Source organism: Musca autumnalis, unplaced genomic scaffold, assembly GCF_047663935.1.
Source record: "Musca autumnalis isolate F117 unplaced genomic scaffold, ASM4766393v1 scaffold_1, whole genome shotgun sequence".
NCBI lineage: Eukaryota > Metazoa > Arthropoda > Insecta > Diptera > Muscidae > Musca > Musca autumnalis.
The window spans coordinates 16,459,362-16,475,623 of NW_027411644.1; the positions used below are offsets into that span (position 1 = coordinate 16,459,362).

Genomic DNA, 16,262 nt, shown 5'->3' on the forward strand with positions numbered 1-16,262 from the left:
AAATGTGCATATGTTATCCACAGAATGTGGATATTTTATTGACAGAAGGTCGATATGTTATCTGCAGAAGCTGGATATGTTATCTAGAGAAAGGGGATATGTTATCACCAGAAAGAGGATATGTTATCCAAAAACAGTGAATATGTAATCCACAGAAGGTGGATATGTTATTCAAAGAAGGTGAAAATGTTATCTACAGAAGGTTAATATGTTAACCACAGAAGGTGGATATGTTATCCACAGAATGTGAATATGTTATGGATATGTTATCCACAGAACCTGACTATGTTATCCACAGAACGTGGGTATGTTATCCACAGAATGTGAATATGTTATCTACAGAAGGTGGATATGTTATCCACAGAAGGTTGATGTGTTATCCACAGAAGATTGATAATCCGCAAAATGTGGATATGTTATCCACAGAAGGTGGATACATTATCCACAGAACATGGATATCTTATCCATAGAACGTGGATATCTTATCCACAGAAGGTGGATATATTATCTACAGAAAGGGGATATGTTATCTCCAGAAGGTTTATATGTTATCCATAAAATGTGAATATGTAATACACAGAAGGTGGATATGTTATCCGAAGAAGGAGGAAATGTTATCTACAGAAGGTGAATATGTTAACCACAGAACCTGAATATGTTATCTACAGAAGGTAGATATGTTATCCACAGAACGTGGATATGTTATCCACAGAATGTGAATATGTTATCTACAGTAGGTGGATATGTTATCCATAGAAGGAGGAAATGTTATCTAAAGAAGGTGAATATGTTAACCACAGAACCTGGATATGTTATCCACAGAACGTGGAAATGTTATCCGCATATGGTGGATATGATATCCACAGAATGTGAATATGTTATCCACAGAACCTGAATATCATTTCAACCGAAGGTGGATATGTTATCCACCGAAAGCGGATATGTTATCTATAGAAGAAGGATATGCTATCCACAGAAGGTAGATATATTATCCACAGAACCAGGATATTTTATCTATAGAAGATGGTTATGTTATCCACAGAATGTGAATATGTTATCTACAGAAGGTTGATCCACAGGAGGATATGCTATCCACAGAAGGTGGATATGTTATCCACAGAAAGTGGATATGTTATCCACAGAAAGTGGATATGTTATCCACAGAAAGTGGATATGTTATCTATAGATGGTGGATATGTTATCCACAGAAGGTTGATCTGTTACCCATAGGTGAATATGTTATCAACAGAAGGGGGAAATATTATTCACAGAAGGTGGATACGTTATCCACAGAATGTGAATATGTTATCCACAGAACGTGGATATCTTATCCACAGAAGGTGGATATGTTATCCACATCTTATCCACCGAGGGTGGATTTCCTATCTACAGAAAGTGGATATGTTATCCACAGAACGTGGATATGTTATCCACAGAATGTGGATATGTTATCTACAGAATGTGAATATGTTATCTACAGTAGGTGGATATGTTATCCACAGAACCTAGATATTTTATCTACAGTAGGTGGTTATGTTATCCACAGAATGTGAATATGTTATCAACAGATGGTGGATATGTTAGTCAGAGAATGTGGATATGTTATCCACAGAAGTGGAAATGTTATCCGCATATGGTGGATATGATATCCACAGAATGTGAATATGTTATCCGCAGAACCTGAATATGTTTTCCACCGAAGGTGGATATGTTATCCACCGAAAGCGGATATGTTATCTACAGAAGAAGAATATGTTACCCACAGCAGGTGGATATGTTATCCACAGGAGGTGGATATATTATCCACAGAACCTAGATATTTTATCTACAGAAAGATATTTTATCCACAGAATGTGGATATGTTATCTCTAGAAGGTGAATATGTTATCCACAGAATGTTGATCTGTTACTCATAGGTGGATATGTTATCAACAGAAGGCGGACATATTATTCACAGAAGGTGGATACGTTATCCACAAAAAGTGGATATGATATCCACAGAACGTGGATATCTTATCCACCGAAGGTGGATATGTTATCCACAGAATGTGTATATGTTATCTACAGAAGGTGGATATCTTTTCCGCAGAAAGTGGATATGTTGTCCACAGAAGAAGGATATGCTATCCACAGAAAGTGGATACGTTATCCACAGAAGGTGGATATGTTATCCACAGAAGAAGGATGTGCTATCCACAGAAAGTGGATACGTTATCCACAGAAGGTGGATATTTTATCCACAGAAAGTGAATATGTTATCAACAGAACGTGGATATCTTATCCACAGAAGGTGGATATTTTATCTACAAAAGGTGGATATGTTATCCACAAAACCTGCATATGTTATCTACAGAAGGTGGATATGTTATCCAAATAATGTGAATATGTCATCCACAGAACGTGGATATCATATCCACAGAAGGAGCATATACTATCCACAGAAGGTGCATATGTTATCCACAGAAGGTGGATACTTTATCCACACAAGGTGAATATGTTATCCACAGAACGAGTATATTTTATCCACAGAACCTGGATATATTATCTACAGAAGGTGGATATGTTATACACAGAACCTGGATATGTTATCTACAGAAGGTGGATATGTCATACACAGAACCTGGATATGTTATCTACAGAAGGTGGATATGTTATCCAGAGAATGTGAATATGTTATCCACAGAAGGTTGATCTGTTACCCACATAAGATGGATTGTCCGCAAAATGTGGATATGTTATCCACTCAAGGTGGATATGTTATCAACAGAAGGTGGAAATGTTATTCACAGAAGGTGAATACGTTATCCACATAAGGTGGATATGATATCCACAAAACGTGGATATCTTATCCACAGAAGGCGGATATGTTATCCACAGGAGGTAAATATGTTATCCACAGAACGTGGATATCGTATCCACAGAAGGTGGATATATTATCCATAGAATGTGGATTTATGAATATGTTATGCACAAACATTTTCTTTGACTTTAAAATTTTCCAAAGAATAAAAATCTCCCAAGCTGTTCATACCACCTACCACCATCTCTATCGTAATCATCATCAAAAGTGTGCTTAAGTGGATACCTCTAAAGCAGGTACCAATTGTTGATTATTTGGTTAATGATGGACTCAGTGGCGGTTTGAATTGGTATGAATGAGAATGCCGTAGTTTAAATTGGTTACGAGTGTACGAACGAATGTGTGTATCGTTGGGTAGTCAACACAAATTTTCAAACCAAGAGATTTGTGATTTCAGGGTAGATCACATTTGGGGATTCATAAGGACTCTCGATATACATTATTTATTTTAAATTGACTTGAATTGATCTTAGAACACTTTAAGACTTATGTACGTTAAGGTTTTATGAAATCTGTCATCTCATGCGAACTCCTCTTATGTTTGACCACAAATGCTTTGAATATTCATTCATTGAATTGCAGCGCTCTGCCAGTGACAGTCATAGTCACATGGACTTTTGCTAGTGAGGTAATGTTTAAATTTGCTTTTGTTGCTCCTGCTGCTGTTGCTGATGTTATTGATGATAATATTGTTGTCACAACGCTGGTACCGCACATTCTGGCCTCTATTCATCCTGGCCATTTGTGTTGGCTGTAATGATGATGCCGATGCCCGCAATAACAATGACTTTGGGGAATACTACCAACAAACAATAACCAACCATATGGGGGATTACATATTACAGTGATCATGACTATTCCGCATCAGTTACAAATTTTATACTTTTAAGATATGGGTTTGAATTGGGAGGTTCAAATGGACCTTAGGTTGTTTAAAACCCTCTCGTTTGGGCGTGCTTAAGCAAGGGGCACTGTATTCTCTGAGCCAGGTTCAAAAATATAAATTGATTGAATTTGTCTTTTTTACGAGAATAATTTCATTGGAAATTAATTCTGTGGCATGGATTCCACCATATTCCTGGACCCATGAGAGTCGGTGCGTGCATTGCATGTTATGATGATGATGTGAAATGTAATGAAAAAATCTACATTGTTCGAGTAGTGTTCATTCTTACGGACAGCCGAACAACGAAATCAACAAACAAAAAAAAAACACGCTGTTTGTTTTTGAATGCTGCGTCAATTGTTGTTATTTGCAATGTTTTAAAAACGTTCGTGATGGTGTTTTTTTTTTCTTCATCTTCATTTTAATGTAGGATACTTGGATGTTGAACGTTTAAAAATGTGTTCAAAATGTTCAATGGAATTGTTCAAAATGTTATTACATACTTGTGCTGAACGAGTAAAACGACAACAACAACAAAAAACAAAACAATAAAATCAACAACAGCTACAGGCCTAGACATATTCAAGCGGAATGAGAACAAGCCATAAAAATGTTTGTTCGTATGTCTGTCTATCCGTTTGACTGCCTGTTTGGTTTTCTGGGCCTTTTAAAGCATTCATCAGCGTCGTACATCAATTTTTATGGTTGTGCTTAATTATCAGAGGAGTCTGCTGACTGACTGAATGACGACGACGATATTTGCTGTTCATGTCGGACAAAAGTACTCTACGTGTATTGAGAATCACTTAAGGAATATGACAACGACAAGTTCATTTAAATTTATTTATGCCCACACAGTTTTCAAAGCCATACAAGCGAACAAACAAACAGACGAAACGAAACAAACGGACGACTGACAGACATCTCATAAATGTTGAATGTAAGTTGGATGATGCATGACATAGATGAAATCATTTTTAAGCCTTTTTAACGAGAGAAATGTAAATGAAATTTTCGAGGGCTTCGAAATACAAAAGCAGAATTTGATTTTATTTTCAAGGAAATTTTCAAACAATGCCATTGATTTCATCGGAAAAGAATCAGAGCCAAGTTTCTACAGAAAGTACTGCACAAAAGGCAATCTCAAACAAATATATGTATCATCGAAAAAAGGTTAAATAATGCTGGTATTGGCTGCAGGGTGATGATGTGGATGGAGTATGATAGATACCAATGAAAGGTCCTGATTGGTTTCAACATGGCAAATACGAAGGTTTAGCTTGGTTTCTTTTGCATTCCAATATAACATTTGGTCTCACTTGGATCAGCATTTTATACCCACAAGGGCAATGAATGCATGACATAAACTTGCCTTGAGGCTCGAGTTCGAAAACCACCTAGAACGCGTTGAGGAGATATCGCACAAGAAGTGAAATTTTTGTGCCAGTCTGTTCCATAAATCTGTCACATTTGATCATACCTTTTCTCCTTTTCCGCTTAACTCCTTGAGGAGCATAAGGCCTCTAGAGGTTTCTGAAACACTGTCTAAACATGAATTGCTACCTCCCAGACGTGTTGAGCTTGCCGCAGCAGTTGCGGAAGGATTTGACATATGCATGTGACCTCCAGGGAGATTAATATTTCTTTTGGTTTTTTCTTTAATGTTTTTGATGACAAGGGAAGATCTTAGAGAGCAACGGATTAGGGTTATACCGCCCATAATCGGTCCCTTACACATTGAGTACCACATTTCTCAGCAATACAGCTCCGCAGTGTAATGTAGGAGACATGTAGGTACACCTGAGAAGTTTTTGCGGATTCTAAAACTACAATGTTCGTAGATAAAAAAACAAAAAAAAACAATTTTTTTAGTCCCATTTGTTAGAGTTATTCGAATAATAGACCGATATATTTACGCCTCATTTATGTCTGGTAGAAATGTTATGTCCAAAGTATGGACTAAATATCTTAGTTCCTTCTAGAGTTATCGTGTGTTATTATATTATTCTATTATTGACTTACAATCTCCAAGACAAAAAACTGGGATGGTCGATCCACGTTTTGATATAGCCCCCATAGAACGGTACCTCCCGATTATCGCTATTTTGAAGATTTTAGCCTCAGTATTTAGTCTTCGTTGGGGGCATACAACTTTCACCTAGAAATTTGTCTGCATAGGTCGATTTTGGAGATTTTAGCCTGATTATGACACCGAAGCGGCTGAAAATACCTCCCTATTTTCGGTATTTCGAATGTTGTGGCCTCAATATCCACCCGAAATGACTGAAATTTGGTTTTCAGTCTTCATATTTTTTGCGAGCTTATTGAATACATCAAATTCTTGTCTTTATATATGAGAATTTTCCTTTCCTTTTCCGCATAGTGCCGTACAAAATTCCTTAAATTTATTGCGATCTTTAGCAATTGCTTTTACTTGAGACCAGCTAAGGTTCTCGTTAACAGATTTTATTTCAGTATTTAAACTTCTACGCCAAGACCCCTGGGCCGACCTCTACATCGGGCCCCTTGTGGGTTCCAGTCTTGTCGAGCTATGTTGTCTGGATTGGATTTACGCAGCGAGTGTCATACCCAACTCCATTTTTATGAGCAAGTTCTTTTTCGATTGGGATTTGGTCGCACCTTCTGTGTGATTCGAAATTTGGTATCCAATTATCATATATGTAAGATGTGCCTTAAGCAGCGGTTTACAAAGCACTGTAATTTATTTGTCCCGCTGGGGCATACCAGCCATGTTTCACATCCGTATAAAAGTATGGATTTCACGTTCGAGTTGAAAATACGAATTTTTGTCGAAATTGATAACTGTCGGGAGCGACATATTTACCTCAGTTTAGCAAAGGCACCTTTAGCTTTAGCTAATCGGGCTTGGATGTCTGCCAGGGTGCCACCATCTGTTTTTATTTGGCTTCCAAGGTATGTGAAGTTGACTACATCTTCAATTGGCCTGCCATCAAGATGGAAGTTGTGGGGGATCACATAATTTAACTTCATCGATTTTGTCTTATTAACATTGATCCGTAGTTGATATTTCTCTGCCTTGGTTTACAAGTCATTTAGTTCGTTTTGCATATAGCGTTCGGAAGAGGAGATCAATACAATGTCGCAGCGTATGTTAAACCGTTTAGATATTCCATGTTTATGGGGTGCCAGAGAATACCTCTGTTTGCTGCAGCCCCCACACTCGACCGGAGTAACTCATCCATCTCAATTAAAAATATAAGAGGGGATAGAATGCATACCTGTCAAACACCGGCCCCAATATCTGTTGTTTCCAATAATGTGCCATTATGAAGAATTCTACATTGAAATTCAGTGTATTGCGCTTTTAATAAATTTACAATTTTGTTGGGTACATCTTTACGGAGAAGAGCTTCCCACATTTTCTGGTGATTTAAGCTTTTTCGAAGTCGACGAAGACTAGATGTAGGGGCTGTTTGAATTCGTTCATTTGTTCAATAATTATACGGAGCGACGCAATATGGTCAACACATGAGTATTGTGATCTGAATCCGGCTTGTTGCTTGCGAAGTGTGGGTTCGATTTTATTCGAAATTCGGTCGAGTACAATCTGACAGAAAACTTTCAGTGGTGTGGATAACAACATGATTCCTCTCCAGTTGTTGCAATTTGAGGTTGCGCCTTTTTAGGTACTTCTACAGATGTTCCCTGCATCCATTCCCTCGGGAATTTTTCGGTTTGCAATATGGTTTCAAATAGGGGGTGAAGAATCTGAGCACTTCTGTGTGGGTTTGCTTTGAACATTTCTGCTCCTGCCGCTTTGCATTTTTGGGATGTTGAGAGAGCTTACAACGATGTTGTTAGTAGGAGAAGAAAGAGGGGGGCTGAAAACCTCGGTAAAGTGTTCTCTCCAGCGTATAAGCTGATATTTTGGATCTGTGAGTAATACTCCATCTCTATCTTTGATAGGTACAGCCATGTTCCTTTTATTTTCAATCATGCTGTTTCTACACTCATAGAGCAATTTTGAATTTCCTGTAGTTGCAGCGGTTTCAGCTTCTTCGGTAATTGATTCAATCCATTTGCGTTTATCGCGTCTGCATAACCGATTAACACTTGTATCAATTGAGGTGTATGTTTGCCTGGCTCTTCGTACGTCGCTTCGCATTTTGGCATTGTTCATAGCATTGTTGGCCTTCCTCCTCTCGTCAATTTTCGCCCACGTGTCGTCGGAAATCCATTTGTTACACGATTTTGGCATTTTGCTCAAAACTGTTTCGCTGGTGCAAATGAATTGTGTCCCATTGCACGTCGATTGGAATATCTCGGGAAACAATTTCTGTTTCAGTTTCTACATTGGAGTAGAAAGCATTGCTTATTTGAGGGCTCTTGAGCTTCCCAATGTTAAACTTGCGTGATCTTATTGTTCCAGGATCATTTGCCGTACAACTCTTAGTTTCAGCTCTTCAATGACAAGGTGGTGATCTGATGAGATGTCAGCACTACGTTTGTTTCTGACATCCATTATGCTTCGCCTCCACAAGCAATTAATACAAAAATTGTCTATTTGGTTCTTTGTTGATCCATTTGGTGAAACCCATGTTATTTTAGGTGTGGTCTTATGCGGAAATAACGTGCCGCCAATGACAAGATTGTTAGTACCGCAAAACTCCTTTAGAACCTCGCCGTTTTCATTCGATACTCCCATGCCATTGGTTCCCGTCACATTTTCAAAGTCTGTGTTGACACAGCCTACTTTGGCATTCATGTCGCCCATAACAATTTTGATATCTCCGACGGGGATACGCTGAAACACTCCCGATAAGCTACTATAAAACATCGCTTTTTCGATTGGTTCTGCTGCTTCTGTTGGCACATAGCACTGGATGATTGACACGTTTCGCACCTTGCATTTGAATCTAGCGGTAATTATACGCTCGCTAATGGGTTCCCAACGCATCAGGGATTTTCTCGCCACCGAGCTCAGAAGAAAAGCTACACTATGCGTGTGGGGCGCGTTTTCTCCTCGCATTCCGGAGAATATAAGAGATGTTCCACTGTTTAGTATATGCTCATCGAAATTATTCCATCTTGCTTCAGATAAACCCAGGATACTACGACGTAGGTGGTCGAATTCTCTTTCTAGCTGGGCTAGCTTACCAGTTTGAAATAAAGTCTTGACGTTCCAGAAACCAATTCGTTCCCGTTGTTTCATTCGATCAGTAATTATTCTTTCATTTCTTACGGTTTCAGTAACAATTTAATCTCGGCGCAGTAGGTCGTTAACCTAAGGTCCAAAGCCTGTTTGATAGGGCTGCTATCTGTGGTGTACAGGCACACCAGAGTTGTGTGTTGGCCGCCCCTAAGATGGGAAAAACAGACACCAGTTGTAGCCGCTCCACTGGAATACTGACGCTACGTTGTGAAGTGTTCTTAGCTTCACTATAAATGCTCATTGATAAATTTGTATTCCGAAGTACTTGATTTTGACCATTTTTGGCCACGGTCGTGACATTGTGCGTTGCTGGCCCGTTGCTGAGTTTTAATGACAACTTTTTATGGACTTTATGATTTACCATTCAAAAATAGGAATTTTCTACCTCATTTCTTTGGATCCATTGTCAAACCGAGTTATTCATTGAGGACTTTAAATTTATCAACAGATCTATAACCTTTCTTTTCTCTTGCGGGCTTTGATTTTTTGGCCCATTGATGTTGTTTTGGATTTAATATCGTCCTTGTTCCCTATTATCGTCCTACAGATCGATATAAATAAAAGTTAAAGAAATGGTAAAATAGAAGTTTCACGCTTATTGAGACTTATATGTGTTTAGTTTTTCACGGCTGATGGAACGTTGAACCTGACCATTTAAGGACTTTTGTAAATATATCGTTTTTCTTAATAAGGGAGATGACGTGCCACCTCCAAAACTAATGCCTACATGTTCCACGGCACATTCCACAAAATTTCATGAAAATCGATTCGTCAGTTTTCAAGATATAGCGTACTTAAACAGTGTTCGGGACTTGGGAACCATGAAACAACATTTTATCGGAGGCGCAAGCACCATTGTCTCGAAAATTAATTTGCAAGCCGATGCAGTCATAAGTTTAACAAAAATAGTGATTATAAAATAAAAGGACCCCGATATTCGTCAGCGAATATATAGCATTTTGGACCGCGGGACATTCCTGAACATTTTCTGAAAATTTCATGAAATTATGTTTAGTAGTTTTCGGAAAAATAATGTTTTGAAAAGAGTGGGTGTGATCCGGGATTTTAACTCAAAATATGTACATAGGGTCGTAGACCCAACCCCATTGTCTCCCAAAATTAATGCTTAAACCGATATAATCATAAGTTTGGCATATGCATATAGCGCTTAAAAGAAAGGCATATTTAAAAAAGTAGGAGTGGCTGGGTCTTTAGACCCCAAAGAAGTACCTAGATTTTAGATTATTTCCTAAATTCTCAAACCGATACAATCGTTATTGTTGCAAATGTAGCATTTTTTCAAATTTTGTTTTTTCAAAATAGTCTGGCTTAATCCCATTGTTGTTGTTTTAATATTTTAAAACAACTAGTTTATTAGTGGAAAAGATTTGGCATTGTTCGCCAAGGGGTAAGGCAGGGAATACTATAGTTTCGATCCACGCCACTGGATCTCATCAGTTCCCTTGTTTCTTGTTTGTGGATATTCTCAACCGAAGTTAGTTTTCAATAACTTCTTCAACAAGAAACTTTTTATACCCAAACATCAATCGTCAGCTCGAAGTATAAAGGTAAGCAAAGAAAAAAGTTGAATGAGAAGTTTTTCCTTGGCAACCTCACACAACTCCGACGAAAGTGTCTGCGAAAACAATTCAAACCTCTTCCACTAGTATGTGTCGTCGAATTTCAACGAATGCACACACCAACATTTGGTTGGTCTGCTTTACAGCAAAAACAACAAACGTCGTGCCAGTGTCTTCAATTAGAAACATTGTGGCGTTTTTTCAAATATTCAACAAAATATGCATCTATGCAGGGAGCCGTCCATATACATTCCCTGAACATTTCAAAATCGGTTGAGTAGTTTGGAAGATATAACATTTTTAAAAAAGTGGGCATTGTCAATTTTTCTTTCCATAAAAACCTAAATTGGACTATGACGAACATTTAACAAAACATATCCTATTTGGTCCAGTCGTTCTCAATTGAAGCAATTACCAACGAACGACATTTGATTTTTATTTATAAAGATTCTTTTGTTATAAAAATTTCATACTAAGCCATAAAATAACTAAATATAAAATCTCTCCTTTTTTTCCTACAGGTTGCCACAAAATTCCTAGATGCTTATAGAGTCGGTGTCATATATTGGCCATGTGTACAAACTGTGAATTTTGCATTAATACCAGTTCAAAATCAAGTGGTATTTACATCGTTCTTCAGCATGTGTTGGACAACATTTTTGGCCTATGTCAAATACATGGAAATGCCCAATGTGGATGTGGATCATCACATGGAATTTCATCTCGATTTGCATATTTTGGATTTCCATGTACATTTCTGAAAAAGGAACGAGAGGAATTATAATACAACGATGGCAATGGCACCAGTGGCAAAACTAAACACTTTAACTAAAACAATCTTTAATAAATTTATATTTTAAACATAAATAAATAGAAATAATAAATTGAATAAAAAAACGCAAAAAATTAAGAAATTTATTTCAATGCTTCTCTAGTGGACGGTAAGTACAAGGGCAGTAAATACTTGAACTACAAATACCTCCCTATCTTTAAAAAATCGCAAGTGTTTATCATCACTCCTTTTGCTATACATTTTAACTATGCCGACATCCTCTACATCTCTCCTTCAATTTGTAGTGAACTTAAGACTTTGCCTGCCTTTTCCTAATTTTTTCTCATTCCTCCTCTCATCAAATCGACCTCAATATACAATATATTATTTGCCTAGAACGTCTCCAAAAAGGCAAGGGGTGAAAGATGACTTCGACCTAAATTACTTGTGAGTAAACATCTCCACAACATTGTATAGCAAGCAAATGGATATCACCACCACCGTCATCACCATCAACCAACCAACCGGCACGAAAGCAAATTAAATTCAAATAATTGAAAAAAGTGGATTTCATTAAAATTCTCTTTAATTACTTCCGCTTAAACGATTAGAGCATTTCCTTTCCACAACAGTCCCAAACACACACACACACACAGATACATGTACACTACAGGCATAAATGAATTTGCGTGCTTCTAAATGTTAATAAAATGAAACTTTTACTCCAATAAATGTAATATAATTTTGCTGTCAAATTACCCGTTTAAATTGCATTTGATGATTACACAGCTGCCAGGAATATAAAAACAGAAAACAATTTTAAACTTTGGATTGCATTAAAGGAGTTAAAAATATTTTTGTTTTTTCAGAAATGTATTTTGAACTAATTACAAGTGACATGTTATAAAAAGCTGCACAAGTTCAGAGAGAATAAGGGCAATCAATCCATGGTTTAGAAACTGTCACTAACCTCCAAGACAATCTGAAGGGTACAGGCCTACAGATAAATTCAACAAAAACCAAATACATGAATATTACGACCAACACCGAACAATAGCTACACGCAGGAGGTCAAACCTATGCGTCAGTAGACCAATTCTGTTCTCATGGAAGCTCCGGAATATTTAATGTAACGATAGTTATCGTTACCTTTTTTCGTTAAAAAATACTCAAAATCGTAAGGAAATTCGTCGATTTTATGTGGCCATATTATCAGGAGATATTGGAATCGTTGCTGGTTCTTTTATAGTTTGAAGAATCACGTGTAAAATGTGCTAAAAAGTAATTGCATTTTCATTACAGTTATATAGTGCGGATTTTTTTTTACAACTATTTTATGTGTATATTTCTAAATAGTCTTTTTCAGTAGACGTAGAGAAAAAAATGCGATTGATCCAACAATATTCGCAGAGCAAAATATGTATTGTAAATATATTGTTAGATCCCACATGTAGTATTGTGGGTCCAACAATCGTTTTTGTTAATTACAACAATTGTTTTTGTCATATTCAACAATAGTTGTTGTCATATCAAACAATAATTTTTGACTGCTGGACAATATTATTCTCTTTTTTTTTCGACAATTGTATTCTCTTCTCTCGGTATTCGATGCCGTGGTGAAAAAAACAGTTTTGGTAAATTTTGTTTGTATGAGTTTCCCTTATCTTTGTTTTGTTTTTATCTTTGTTCTTTTTTGTGTATGTACACCATGAGATTCTTGTTTTTATTTGTTTCTTCATTCCCATTTTCTTTGTGTGTTTGATAGTTGAGTTGCACCACAATCTGAGAAGGGTTTTTGGTCGTAATTGGCGTTTTCTTTTCATATTTGTTGTGGTTTTATGGTATTCCTTACGATGAGGTAGGTGTTTGAAGGATGAGCGCAATGGAGTAGTTATTCATTCAATTTGTTGTCTTTTCAGTTAGACCTGTCATAACCTGGCCATGTGTTGTGTATTTGTCAATGTGGAAAGTGTATATGAGAATTATATACGATCAAATCAAAAATTTCAGTAAGAGGTTTACTGGGCTGACAATATTTTTTGTAAAAATTCTAGATTATGATAGTTCCTACCATAGGTAATGTCAATGATTTTTACAATATTGAGGAATTTTGCAAGTTGTTTTTGTTTTGTATGTTTGGAGCAAGCGATGGTATTTTTGGATTTGCAAACAAGTGAATTGTTGGAACAAAAATAGATATTGTTGTTCCAACAAAAGCGAAAAATATTTTTTCTCTGTGTGTAGGACATACCTAAAAAGTTTCGCGTTGACTTGCTTTTCTAATGGTACACATATTTAGAGGTCTTCTCGTACTATCAATTTCTCAATACATTAGCGGCAACGCCGGCTTTTATATATTTTCAGGATTTTACCTCAAATAATCAACCGATTTAGCTACAAATTGAAATACTCCATTTTCTACAAGTAAAAAATATCTTCAACAAAAATTGTCAATATATGTCTACATCTTTGCAACGGCCCCTCTATTTATTAAAACATTTTTGAAATTTCGTGTAGGAGGTACTAATATAGTTCATCTTCGAACTTGATCTATGTTTAAAAAAAAAAATATTACGAGAAACAACTTTTGGACCAGCCAGATAGACGGACGAACAGAGCTAAACCGGCTCGGGTTCTAAAACTATTATTTCAATGAGGCATATTTTTGTTATTATTATCAAAGTGCATATTGCCTCATTAGTCTAAAACCTGCGGGTATTCAAGAAAACAAGGACTATCCGCTGTTAAAATTTCAACACAGTCCAGTCTTAACCTGGATACAACCGCAAAAGTTTTGAACATATTGTTACGATATTAACTGATATATTTAATTTTTTTAATGAATTGCTATAAATTTAAGAATTTTTTATTGTAGCGTAAATTTTTATTTAGCATTTAATCGTACTTTATTAAAATATAATTTACAACAACAACTATTGTATAGAAATTATGTTTATTTTGCTATTGTTTTTGTTGTACTCTCCCTCATAATTATTTTGATTATTCAGTTAATCTTTCTACATGGTGACGTCATTCATCGAAGTCAATTTTACTCTCTCTTATTTTTTACCTATGCCCCATTTGTTGTTTACATTCATCCCTCTCTTTGTATGTGTAATTCATACCGCGAAGTAAAGAGTAACCTGAATAGAGAAAATCCTACGTAACACGAACAATCAATGTCATATGTGCTACATTTTTTCATCCTTACACCGTCGCTAATGTATGACATATTTGTGATTTTCCTTACTACATTTACTTTTTTCGTCCACACCAATAAAAACGCAGGGAAATTGCGTCTCCACATTGTTTGTTTGGATAGATATGGAAAGTTTTTATTTCGGCACATATGACATTAATGGCTCATCTGATCTAGCTCTTACTAAAGTCTTGCATGAACAAGTTAGTATCGTCAATAAATAATTGTAGAAGCGTAATATATACGAACCTTCGTATTATTTGTTACAAATCAAGTTAAACCTACCTAATTCCATAACAATATGTATATGAAGAATATACCTGCAGAATTGGCCGACATAGTCCATATTGCAATTTCATCTAAGTTTCATGTCACTTCTTTCGATAATTATCGTGCCCAGTAGCCATTTTAGTTGGTCACCGTATGATTTTTTTAGAGCTTTCGGGCTATTGTGTCAGGAAGCATGGACTTACTTTCTTACGTAGATGGATGAAGTCTGTACCTACCTCCAAATTTTTAATTGTAACTTCCACAGTTGGTCCGAAGTCTGTATATGCTTTTCGCCTAGTTATCATAACCTTGGTCTGATCGCCGTTTTCTACCAGACCCACTACAGTAATTTCTCTTTCCTCCTTGTCGGAAACCTCGTTTGGTACTAAACTGTTCGGACAGTTTCCTTCTTATTTGAACTGGATACCGTTCATCAGCTATGCAGGAAAACCAATTTCAGACACGAATAGCCCTTTGAACGTACATATATCGCTGTAATCAGGATCGCAAAGACTACGTTCGTTAACAATTCCGCACACAAACTTCGAATAACCCTTAAACAGCACTTAAGCAAAAATGTTGAACTTTTGTAGCAGAGAAATCGAAGAAGTTGTCTGATATAGTACATCGTCGAACTTGATTTAAGTTTTAGAAAAATAATAAATTGCTTACTTAGTCCAAAGTAGCATCTGCTGGCCACTACTATTCTTCTTCTTATTTCACAACTGATGTTATTTGTTGTGTATATGGCGGTGCCGAGGTAGACGATGTCTTTAACTAACTCAATATTGTAGGAACAAACTTCCAAAAAATATGATTGAATATTGAATATATAGATTGAATAGATATTGAAAGAGCAAAATATGTATTCTAAAGATATTGTTAGATTCCGCATGTAGTATTGTGAGCCCAACAATCGTTTTAGTTATTTACAACAATTGTTATGTCATATCCAACAATATTTGTTGTCATATCCAACAATAGTTTTTGTCTGCTGGACAATATTATTCTCTTTTCTTTGACAATTTTATTCTCTTCTCTCCGTATTCGATGACGTGGTGAAAAAACAATTTGGTGAGTTTTGTAGTGTAGTGTTTGTCAATGCTCATAATAATATACGTGACATTTATACCAAAGTTATGTGGAAAGTGTATATGATAATTATAAACGATCAAATAAAAAATTTCAGTAACAGGTTTTCTGGGCTGACAATAGTTTTTTGTAAAATTCAAGATTATGATAGTTCCTACCATAGGTATTGTCAATGATTTTTACAATATTGAGGAATAACGCAAGTTCTTTTTGTTTTGTATGTCTGGAACAAACGATGGTATTTTTGAATATTTTTGAATAGATATTGTTGTTCGAACAAAAACGAATAATATTTTTTCTCTACGTGTATCAGCTTGGCCTTGTCACAGTTTACCGCCAGACCCACTTTAGCACATTCTCCTCCAACTTTCCAAACAGGTATTAGTTACTTCCCTTGCTGATCGTCCCA

General features: G+C 36.3%; 1 protein-coding gene across 3 annotated transcripts in view; it reads left to right on the top strand.

Annotated features, from left to right (window-relative positions):
* plh (pasang lhamu) overlaps window positions 1–11,426 on the top strand; it is a 92,611-nt gene extending 81,185 nt beyond the window's left edge. For all 3 annotated transcript variants that reach the window (XM_073967943.1, XM_073967935.1, XM_073967953.1), the window contains one exon: window positions 11,042–11,426. In XM_073967943.1, the coding sequence (XP_073824044.1) occupies window positions 11,042–11,281 (240 nt within the window). In that variant the 3' untranslated portion in view covers window positions 11,282–11,426. The remainder of the gene's footprint in view (window positions 1–11,041) is intronic.
* Window positions 11,427–16,262: the final 4,836 nt, after the last annotated feature.